The 11,040-nt window shown below is 41.9% G+C and overlaps 1 protein-coding gene across 1 annotated transcript; it reads right to left on the reverse strand.

Annotated features, from left to right (window-relative positions):
* Positions 1 to 1,370: 1,370 nt before the first annotated feature.
* ATPAF1 (ATP synthase mitochondrial F1 complex assembly factor 1) lies at positions 1,371 to 11,014 on the reverse strand. The gene is made up of 9 exons (XM_048058986.2): positions 10,750 to 11,014; positions 10,049 to 10,157; positions 9,428 to 9,478; positions 8,632 to 8,694; positions 7,255 to 7,305; positions 5,128 to 5,175; positions 3,434 to 3,529; positions 2,772 to 2,879; positions 1,371 to 1,868 (listed from the first exon to the last, which is right to left on the reverse strand). The coding sequence occupies exons 1-9, from the start codon at positions 11,010 to 11,012 to the stop codon at positions 1,674 to 1,676; spliced, it is 984 nt and encodes a 327-aa protein (XP_047914943.2). The 5' UTR covers positions 11,013 to 11,014; the 3' UTR covers positions 1,371 to 1,673.
* Positions 11,015 to 11,040: the final 26 nt, after the last annotated feature.

The raw sequence follows: 11,040 nt of genomic DNA on the forward strand, positions 1-11,040 counted from the left end.
ATGGACCTCTCCTAGAAACATCTTTTAACAGACAAGAGTTCATACCTAACACACAAAAATCACTGTTAAACAGATCTCATCAGTAAAACCTTATCATCCGCCTTCAGTGCTTAGCTGAACGTTGTTCATGTCCAAGGAAGGGGCTCAGAAAATACGGTGTGAGAGTATTACAGCAACAGGGTCCTGCAATTACACTAGCAAACAGATTGTGTAAAGGCACTTTGTAATTAAGCAAACCTGTATCAGGTCATGGTTAAGGATAGCATAAAAATAAAACTATTACCAGGCCTGCCCCCAAGATTGGTCTTTTTCTGACAGACAAGTTGCTTCTCCTTGTCCCTGTTTCTTAGGCAAAGAAGGAAATGCTTACCAGCTTCAACAGGCTGGTGGAAAGGTGTAATGTGGTCTGGACATGACGGATAACTAGTGCTAACGCCAAGTTTGTGTCAGTGATGTGATGTGGATAGGGAAGGTATTTCAGCATTGCTCCTGGTTGTCTTCTGTTTATTTACCTACTCATGCAGTGGTGACACGTTGATGATCCCTGCACAGCCTGCCCTTGCCCCCAGAGGCCTGTCTGCCTCTGCTGGGAAGGAAAACAAGAGGAGCTCAAAGCACAAATTCTTTGGGGTTCTTCTGCTGAAAGCAGGTTAAAAAAAAAACCACCCCGCTGCAGTCTGTAAAGCCAGGTTCCTACAAACACTGCTATGAACACATCAAAGTGGCTGTGCATACTCACACTAATGCATTTTTTTCATGAGTTGTCATTTAGCAATTGAAGAACTGGTCGGTGGCTCTAGCTCTGTTATTATACCATTTCATCTTGCTTTTATTATAGGTAGTGCTGTTCCTGATACAGAAACAGGAGCTATTTTTGTCCCTTTACATACCATTTGTAGAGCTGGCTGAGTAGATGCCAGTCTGAGGAAAAAACATGCTATAAAGCACACAATTCCTCTATGCTACTCAAAAATATACAAAAATAAAACCATGTTTATAATACCCTATTCCTCAAGAAAAACAACTCTAAGATAGAAACCCAGCAACAGGATGAAATGGATATATCAATTAAGAAGCACAACATTCCCAAAACAAATCTAAATCATTCTGTTCTTTAGTCCTGAAAAAACACGCAGGCCGCATTATACATCTGTATGCGGAACCTCACACACAAGGTAACAAAGAGGAATCTGTTTTAGACCATCAGACCCATTCTCTTTTCTTGACAGACAAGTCTGTATAAATTCCACACAAATTAAAAAGCACTAGACCATGCAATTATAATGGCAGAGGGCATTTAAAATGCCTTTACTGAGAAGAAACACCGATTGTTATCTCTCTGGTGATGTCAATACACTCCACGATACAGCTCCCGTTCTGACATTTTATTTCAGATCTCAAAAACACAGCGTGCAGCAGCTAAGTTACAGGAAGGGAAAACAGCTCCTTCTGACAACGTTACACTGAAGTGCAGTGCTCCGGTTGGGCAACTCGTTACCGCTGCTCAAGTGACCCACGTCCTCAGCTTGTATCAGTGCCAGGCGGGCTTGACAATCACACTCCCACGATGTCTCCAGACCCCTCCTGTAGCCAGTCCAACTCCACGGAATGGAAGAGACAGGAACCAGCTAAGAAACCCTTTGACTGCTCCTGGTTTGCTTCACATGCAGTCTCTATGACTTGTCAGAAACCTGACTAGGTCTCAGTGCTTTCCCAAGTCCGCTTTGCTCAAGCTCTGCTATAACTGACATGTATTTAAATTCGTTAGATCTGTGGTTGAAGGTCTCCACTAATTCATAGGTCTCAGAACGATCCGTCGCATAGAAAAGCTGCACCTGATTCGCCAAGCACTGGGCTTCATGGACCACCTGCAAGTGTAAATAAAGGATTTGTTAACATTGGGTTTTGTTGTTTCCCATTGAAAAAGACTATTTAGGGGCTGAAAGTCAACCTCGTTTTGCAGATCTCTTCACAAAACCATCTCCCTCTTGTTCCTGACCTACTCAGGCACCTGAGCACCGTGCCTACAAACTATTCTCCTGCTGAGCATACACCTCAGAGGTCAAAGATACACCCTATCTGTCATGACTCCTACCCACTCTAAGGCACTGGAGATTTACCAAAGTCACATCTTTCTCCTCCTATGGTTGACTCGTGTCGCAAAATTTGATTGTCTACTCCGAGATACAACAGGGCAAATGCATTACCACATGGTTTCGGAAGTGGTGTAAGCGGGTCAATTAGAGGTGGGATATTTTAATTATCGTCTTGTTCCACCGGTATAATCCCTAGTGCCATTAGTCCTAGCACTATAATATTACAGATATGCAAATAACAGTACACCCACACGCTGGGAAAAGAGCAAAGACACACAGAAACTTAACACAAAGCTCTGGATGTCTCTTGCTTTGCCCGTCAGTATGAAGTTTCAAAACATTGTTTCAACTAGTTGGCAGGTAGCAACCACTTTCATTTAAATTTGCTTCCATTAGCAAGAAGACCAGAAGCATTTCTAAATTTTGCTTATGCTTTACAACAATAAACTGTAATACAAAGAATAAGAAAAAAAGTATGTACGAGCTGCAAACACCAGACAGTCTGACTGCTGATTTCCTTCTAGCTTTCCCTAGATTACTAAATAGATTAAATTAAAGAAATCTAACATGATCACTGTTTGGGAAAGCTTCTTCTCAAGACTTAGTTTTTAATTCAAAACTATAAGAGGAACGGCAGCATAAAATGAAGGAAGCCAATGATTAGATTTCTCTCACCAAGAACTTGGAGTCCATTTCTGCTGTCATTAGTACTATTCCTTTTTCCTTCTGCAGCTCAGGATAATGGTACAAGACCAGCTGGCTCGGAGCAGATTCACCTTGGGTCTGAAGGAAGTAAAGAAATCTGTTGGTATCCCATACAGAACTTCAGCTTTATTGCAGATTTTGAGGCTTAATTATAAAACTTTTCAGTATTAACTGCTACGGAGACAATTATTTTTCAGGGCTTAAGGGTCAGTTCTAATTAATAGTTTGTTATTCCTGGTATTTACAGAAAACAAGTGATTTGCAGGGTCAGGTTGGAGTTCTTAACTAGAATCCATTTTACATCTAAAATAACCTGCAACTTCTAGAAAAGAGATTTCATTTCACAGCATCTACTGGTATTCTAAGTAGTCTGTGCAAACAGCTCTAAAACATTTGGCTTTTCTATTTTGAGACTGCTTGAATTCTACCTTATTCTTCTTCAAAGAGACATTTAGTACTCATAAACTTACTGAATGCCCATAATTCAGGGCAGTTTTTCACTGAGAATTATTTTCAAGTTAAGCTAGAAAATCTGTTCATTAAATTATTTAGCAATTATATATTGTAATATTCTGACATTATATATTTTTGGATCCTAATCCATTTTCAACTTTTTTATGATAACTACTTACCTGAACATTTATTAGAGAAGTAAAGTGCAATTCCGTTCCTGACCACTGCCCCACAAAGAACTCGTAGCCTTCTTTTCTTGGCAAAGCGTACAGAAACTGCAGAGAAGTGATAAATAATTCTCCTTTTCATAAAAATAATGAGCACGAATACCCATGTCATACTGGCCTTCAGCATAAACTCCTTAGTGAGGAAGGCACCAGAAAAAAGGGTCTCTCTGCTTTACTAAGAATGATAGGACAGCAGGAACCAGACTTCATGACCCGGGAGAGTGACTCCAATCTGATAACCACAGCCCCAAGGCTCAAATTTCACATCAGACCAACACAGAACAGCCTGCACTGCTGCTTTGTGGATGAGCAGAGGTCATTAATCTTCAGAGCAGGCATTACCTTATTGGTATTATCTCATTAGGAAATCCTCAACGTTGGGACATATTTTTATAGTGTTACATGAAACTAAGGAAAGGACTGTAGAGAATATTCAGACTCTGATCTGTTAGCTCGCTTCTAAAATAAATTAACAACAGAAATGGCCAAATGTAAGATGAGGAACATTCAGAGTTCTCAGTCCTGTACAGGACTTGCTCACATGCCATCTTCCCGCACCAGGAAGGAGGACAATGTGGGAGCAGAAAAACAAGCAGAACACCTGACTAAATGCCGATGGACTGTACAGAAATGCACTTAAAACCATAAACAACTTCCCAAGCTCCAAATAGCTTAGGAAGCCAGACATATTTGAGCTTGGCAAATGGAATACCCAGGATCAAGTCATCAATCTGGTGAAGTTTCCCATTTAGATGTAAAAAAGCACTTCTCAACACCATGACGTCTAGCTACCTTTTGATTTTATAAACCAGTGAAGGATTTCATTTGTCTTAGCAATGTGCAATTTGCACAGAGTCCATGCTTCAGTGCACAGATTACTCTAAAATCACACTACTTTCAACAGGAAACAATACTAATCCAGCAGCACATGGAACAAACCAGCAGAAACGTATTCTTTATCTTGTTAGCTGTTCTTGTCTTTCGCAGTTTAACTTCTTTAAAGCAACAGCATGCTCATTCACACATTTTCTAATTGAAATTCAGTTTTCCAATTAAAGTTTACCACAAATCCACCCAAGCCCCATGAGAAACTGTGAACCTCAGCCTTAGGGATCCTCAGTATTTTATGCACTTCAACCGTAAGACAAGAGAACTCACTTTCTCCACATACATGCAACGTAATGCAATGGTGACACATAGCCTATAGCTCACAACGGTTCCTCCGGGTTAAAACGAGGATGCTTTAAGCAACAATGAAAGATATACAGGAACATTAGTGAAGCTGGCCTAAAAGGTCTGGCTCTTCACCTCGCTGCATGGAAGAGACTTAACCACAAGACATCAACTGAAGGAAACTGGAGGGATGTAGCTAAATCATTCCCTGGGAGATTCTGTGCTCACCTATCTGAGCTCTACCCCTCTTATATCTAGATATCTGATCTCTTGATCAACCTGTTCGATACACCTGGATAGCTGTTGCTTTTATCTGAACACTAAGACAAATATTTCAACACTTGGATTTTACTAATTGAGCTGATACAATGCATCTGAACGCAGGAGGGTCAAAAGTTTATGAATTAGGCTTCAGACAGGAGAAATGTATTACAGCTATACATCAAGGCACCGTGAATCTCGGCCGTACGTACCGATGGACATTTCTGGGCTCTCTTCCATATCAAATCGAACTTCTCTGCCTTTGGGGAAGGAGAAAGAAATTCATGTTTCACAACACAAACGTGGATGCACAGTTATTCAGAATCGTCTCATTAACCTTTACAGGGCACAACTTCTCCTTACAGGAGGCCTCACTGTGGGAACAGGTAACAATGAAGGCACAGAAGATTCTGTTAGTTCTCAGCTACCTAAATGTCATGGGTACCCCATTTTAACAATGCTTTCTGCAAGAGGCAGCAGGAAACTCCTTGAATCCAAAGCTTTACTCGTTGGAGGTGGGGGCCCACACTTTAGGCTTACGTTAAAACCTCTTTCAGTAATAGCTCTACTGCATCATTTGGCATCAACAGCTGCATGAGATGACACATCCCTGGCCGCAAATTATGGATTTTACATCACAGTCATCTGTTCTTCAGTATTAAAATGCAGCGGGATATTTATTCAAATAACATACTTACTGAATAGTTTTATGTGAAAACCACAAACATATTTAAGTCATCCCTGATGAAACCTGGCAATCTCATTCACATATCCTCTCCATGTTCCCCTACATCTTTTGCCTGTTCTTTTCTTGCCAGCACCATATATTAATACCTACTCTGTGGTGTTCAGGAAATAAAGCATATGTCATTTACCAACACAAAATTCCTTCATGTATGCTTTTGAGCGTTTGAGAATTATGCAAAGCTTTTCTTCCAGCCAACAAAAAACTTCTGGCTGGAGCCAGCTTTTTCCCCCCCCTCGATAACACCACAAACTACCTCCCAGTGTGCCTAGGATCTGGTTTGCATTAAAGCTTTAAAAAATTTCCAAAGCTTCCCTAAAGCAGCACACCAAAAAACAATGCCAGCCCTGCTAATGAAAGGCCCACACCACCTTAACTCAAAACCCAGTTGTGAAAAGCCAGATCTAAAAATCAGGATCACATAAAGATTCTGAAGAGAAGAATAAAAAGAAATCCCAATCCAGGCTAAGGTTTCATGCAGAATAACAGCAATTAACATCTGGTAAATTTATCAGGGATAAGAAATATGATCTTATCACAGGAAGCACCATGCAACCTCAATGAAAGAGTGCTGCCAATGATTTTAAATGTAAGGAATTAAATCAAAGAATTAACCAAGTGCAAGTTTGTTAGACAAGTGCTCTCACACTGCCACATTAAACATACAAGTTAGCTGCCTGTACTGCAGGGAAGAGGGCAAAGAAAAGAGCAATTCTGAGAAAAAAAATCTGAAAATACAGATACTAGGCCCCTGCAACAAATATTGGATATTCTAAATAAAAAATGTCTGGAAATTCAGGGCGGGTGCGCAGAAAGAAGCACTAGCTTTGAGACCAACTGATGGGAGGAAAAAAAAGGTTAAACATTTTTGGATCAAAAGCCTTTATTCCAGGCACTAAGATCCCTCATTCTGGAGAGAGACTTTTTTCTTGAACTCCCATTTTCTTTCAATGATTCCTTCATTCAATGATTGTGATCAGAATCACAATTAGAAATTGTCCTGTTTTGGGCTAGGATAGAGCTGGTGCAGTGCTGTATTTTGGATTTAGGATGAGAATGCTGATACCACACCGATGTTTCAGTCGTTGCAGAGCAGTGCTTGCACAGAGCCAAGGCCTTCCCAGCTTCTCACAGCGCCCTGCCTGCGAGGGGCTGGGGGTGCCCGAGGAGCTGGGAGGGGACACAGCTGGGACAGCTGGCCCAGGCTGGCCAGAGGGATGTCCCATACCGTGTGTGCCATGTGGAACAGTAAAAATGGGGAGGGAACGACTGCTGCGTAGGGACTGGCTGGGCATTGTGTGGTAAGCAATTGCATTGTGCATTACTTGCTTTGTATGTATTATTACGATTTTCTTCCCTTTCTGTCCTATTAATTCTGTCCTAATATTAATTCTGTCCTTACTAATCTGGGTCTTTATCTCAACCCATAAGCTTTTACTCTTTTCTCCCCCTGATTCTCTCCCCCGTCCCACTGGGAGGGGGGTGCGAGCAAATGGCTGTGTGGTGCTGAGCTGCCTGCTGGGTTAAACCACAACAGAAAGGAAAGCTTTGCAAGCTGACCTTCAGAGAATGTAACTACAGAGAAACTACTTACAGGAATAACAGCATAAACTGTATCTTTTGCAGAAAAGTACTGATTCCAAATCTGTAGGAAACAAAGGAAATCTACCATTAAAAATCAAGCATCCACCAGTAACGTTAAATGCTTTAAGAAGAATTCCATTTGCGAACAAATCTTTGTACGCACTTTGAGGGATCATTTTTCAGTTAAGCCTGAGTGACTTTCCTGCTAATGCAACACACTTCTAACATTGCAGAGTACTTGTACCAAATGACAGATTTCAATTAGATGACAGAAAAAAGCAGCGCACTCAGAGGTGGCTCAAGATCTACTAGCTATAAGAACCACTTCTTATATTCTTCACAACAATCACGCCAACAATGTCTGCAGGTTCTTTGGTTTTATTTTGAACAAAGAACACGCAAAGCATTTTTAACAGCAGACAGTCTTTCAACACAGCTGGATGGCAATACCTACATAAAAGCTCATATGAAGTCCTTAATAAATTGACTAGTCCTACACGACTAATGAGAATTATCAGTAAAATGTTTAAACAATGAAACGGGGAAACTCAAAAGAAAATAAGTTACTGAATCCACTCCCTGCTACAACTGGTCCCACATCATTCCCTGCAGAACACAATCGCTTCTATAATGTTCTCAAGCTGTCAGGAAAGCATCAAGGCTTTTGCTCTAAGTCCTGCCAGAAGGCTCCTTTGTACGTGTTGCTGCCCATAAATGAGCATGCCTACTTAAAGTTTCTTGGCATACAATTTGATTAGGAAAAAACTACCAGACCCAACTCAAGCAACATCAGAACTATGGAACAGAAATTATTTATAACCAGACAAAAGAGAATGCAGTACAAAATAAAAGGATATTAGGGAGAATAACTTGATTCACATTGTCCTTGAAACAAACACACCGACCTCCTTCTAACCCCAACTATCTTTAGTATGAGTACAAAGGCTCCTGAATGACAGATAATACAAACGAAGATAAAAGACTGCAAAAGCTTTGTTTTAATTCCTGCAAAACAGACACAGCAAAATCTGTACGAGCTACTGCCAGGATTTCCCTCTACCTGTCTTCAAACCTGACAGGATCTTGCTGATGCCAATTAAACAGCTACACATTAAATGGCAGCAGTAAGTTACAGCAGAGAGTTTCTGAGTGATCAAGTGCAAATGTAAACTGACTATTATCATGGGGGTACATTCTAGGTGGACTTCCCTATACAGAGAAAAATACCTTCTACTTTCAACATGCATGTGAATGTGCTTCTTATAAACATACTGCCATAGCCATGTTTTATTTTTCAGTCTTATTTTAAGTAAAATTTCCATTCTCCCACATAAATTATTATTAAGCATAGATATGGAACAAAGTTCAGTCTATTTAAATCCGTCACCTGTTTTATTTCCTCTGCTGATTTTTCTTTCACCATCTCCACATTAAGAATCGAATCAAGTGTCTGCAAGAGAGAGCATAAGGAATCTGGCATGGTAACAGTTCTCTGATTCAAGTGAGAATCTAGAATGAATGGATGGATGCAACTACAGAGAACAAAATCAAGCTAGAGGAACTTAATTCAATTTACAATGCATCTTAGTTCTCTTAATTGCCATAGAAACTAGTAAATAGTTAAGTATAACACACTGAAAAGTGGATTCATACATTGAAGCAGAATATAAAAGATTCTGTCAGGACATAGAACACACTTTGCTCCAGTTCTGCAGGTCTCTACTGCAGCTGAAAGATGAGCTGTAAGCTGTTCCTCTTCGACCATCTCAAACACATGTTTTGTTGGCAGCTTTACAAAGATTGCTAAAATACAGGAATGTTGAAGAGAATAAAACCATCCTCTTGTCCCTCTACTGGCTGAATGCTGGAAATATATTTAAACATTGCAGAGGCAGCTTAACCCTTTCGATGTATTACTGCAAGCTTTCAGATTCTCTAACTAGCAGGAACTTCCAGTATATCTGAGAGAAAGGACTTGATAATAAAAACCCAGAGTGCAAAGAGGTTTAAGACTTGAACATAATCCCAACAGTAAATGAAAGTATTATTATGAAGTGCAGCATAAGAAACATTACTTGTACGTCAAAAAGCTCTTGGGCAAAGTACCGATGGTAACACTACAAATTAACATCCATCCTTTATTTTCTAGCACATCCTTTAACGCTTTGGTTCATTTCCATTACCTTATCCCGTGTGAATCCTCCCTTTGATGTCTTTGTGCCCAAGCCTTCTGCCTAGAAAAAAACATCCTTCTTTAATTTTTATAGCTGACACTTTAGTAACATTTATTTGCCTTTCCTGCCATGCATATCATGCCTGCTGACAAAATCTTCCACGTATAAGCTCAAATTTAAGATACTTAAACATTGCTGCAGTGCATTTTACTATAGTAAGTTATTGATGAGGAAAGGTTAAGTAGTAACTTAATGTGAATTATGAATTACAAGGTCAGAAAGGATTAGTTAAAGGAAATTATTATTCATTTGGGATCTGATATTGTTGAATTTTATTTCTTTTAAATTCACTACAGAATGATAAATGCAAGCTGACGTCACTCCATCTGGCCAAACTAATCTGGAACGAATTAAACACTTAAATAAAGCCCTCAAGCTCCGAGTCTACTGCATGGAAAAATAGCTCAATAACATGCTGGAATACAGAATTATGTTTTTAGCCACTAGAGTGTAAAATTCTGGGGCTCCATACCAGCAAGAACGCCGTATGTTTGTAGCTTTATGCTGATACTACATAAATGACAGAATTATAGCTCCAGTGCGTGCAAATTACAAAAAAATTGGGCTTGCCTTTTCTTCCATACATCTGACAAACTCAGCTTGCTTGGAGTATCCCACTGGCTGCTTTTTCACTTCATTTCTTTTTTCCATACGGGATTCAAATACATCTGGACTGGCTCTGAATCAGAGCAGAGACCGTTAATAGTGCCAAGTGATTAACGCCATTTGGCCTTTTAAAGCGTTTCCTGTGGTACTGACCGTACAGTTAACCTGTTTTAGTTTCTTCTGCTGCTGTGTTAGCAAAATCGTCCCTTAGCGAATTGATTACGTTGGGGTAGGATCCTCTCCTCTACTTGGTGGCAACGACATAAGGGAATTTCAAGGCAGCACTTGGCCTGAAGTTATTTTGTTTAGTTAGCGGGGCACGAGGCTAAACTAAATGCCTTTCAGCCTACCCCTACCGCCAGACTAAGGGCACGAAGGTGCCCCAAGGCAGACAGACAGCAGCCTCCAGGCATGTAGAGACCGTGTGGCCCCACAAAACAGAGGTGACAAGGGGATGGCAGGGCAGGCTCTAACTTAACCTGGCTCTTAGTGCACCGAGCCCCTTCAGGCCGGGCTCCCCCTGCACCCTTCGCCGGCCACGACCTCCCTCGCGTCTCCCACCCGCAGCCTCCCTCTCCTCACAGACCCCAGACCCCCATCCTCCCCCAGCACCCCCATTCTTCCTTTTTCTCCCCCCAAACCCGCCGCCCCCTGCCCCGAGCCACCTGCGCAGCTCCTGGATCTTGTGGCGATACTTCCCGTAGAAGGGGTTCTCCTCCAACGCCGCCTCCCCGGGGCCGTCCCGGGGCCCCGTCCCCGCCGCCTCCCGGCTCGGCGGAGCCAGCAGCCCGAGGGGCCGGAGGGCAGCACGGCTCCTCAGGGCCGCCCCCCGGCCCAGCCCCAGCCCCCAGGCCTGCAGCAGCGGCCCCGCCATGGCTCCCCGGCCCGGCCCGGTCCGCCCGCCGCACGGCTCCGCCCGCCCCGCCATGCCGAGCCGTGCCGTTCCGTTCCGCCGA

Source organism: Anser cygnoides, chromosome 8 (genome assembly GCF_040182565.1).
Source record: "Anser cygnoides isolate HZ-2024a breed goose chromosome 8, Taihu_goose_T2T_genome, whole genome shotgun sequence".
NCBI classification, from domain to species: Eukaryota; Metazoa; Chordata; class Aves; order Anseriformes; family Anatidae; genus Anser; species Anser cygnoides.

Excerpts from the sequence above, each read along its gene's own strand:
- ATPAF1 (XM_048058986.2), bottom strand. The coding sequence starts at position 11,012 with ATGGCGGGGCGGGCGGAGCCGTGCGGCGGGCGGACCGGGCCGGGCCGG. Across the intron at positions 8,695-9,427 it reads GAGGATTCACACGGGATAAG|ACACTTGATTCGATTCTTAA; the intron begins GTAATGGAAATG and ends TCTCTCTTGCAG. Across the intron at positions 1,869-2,771 it reads AAATGGACTCCAAGTTCTTG|GTGGTCCATGAAGCCCAGTG; the intron begins GTGAGAGAAATC and ends TTACACTTGCAG.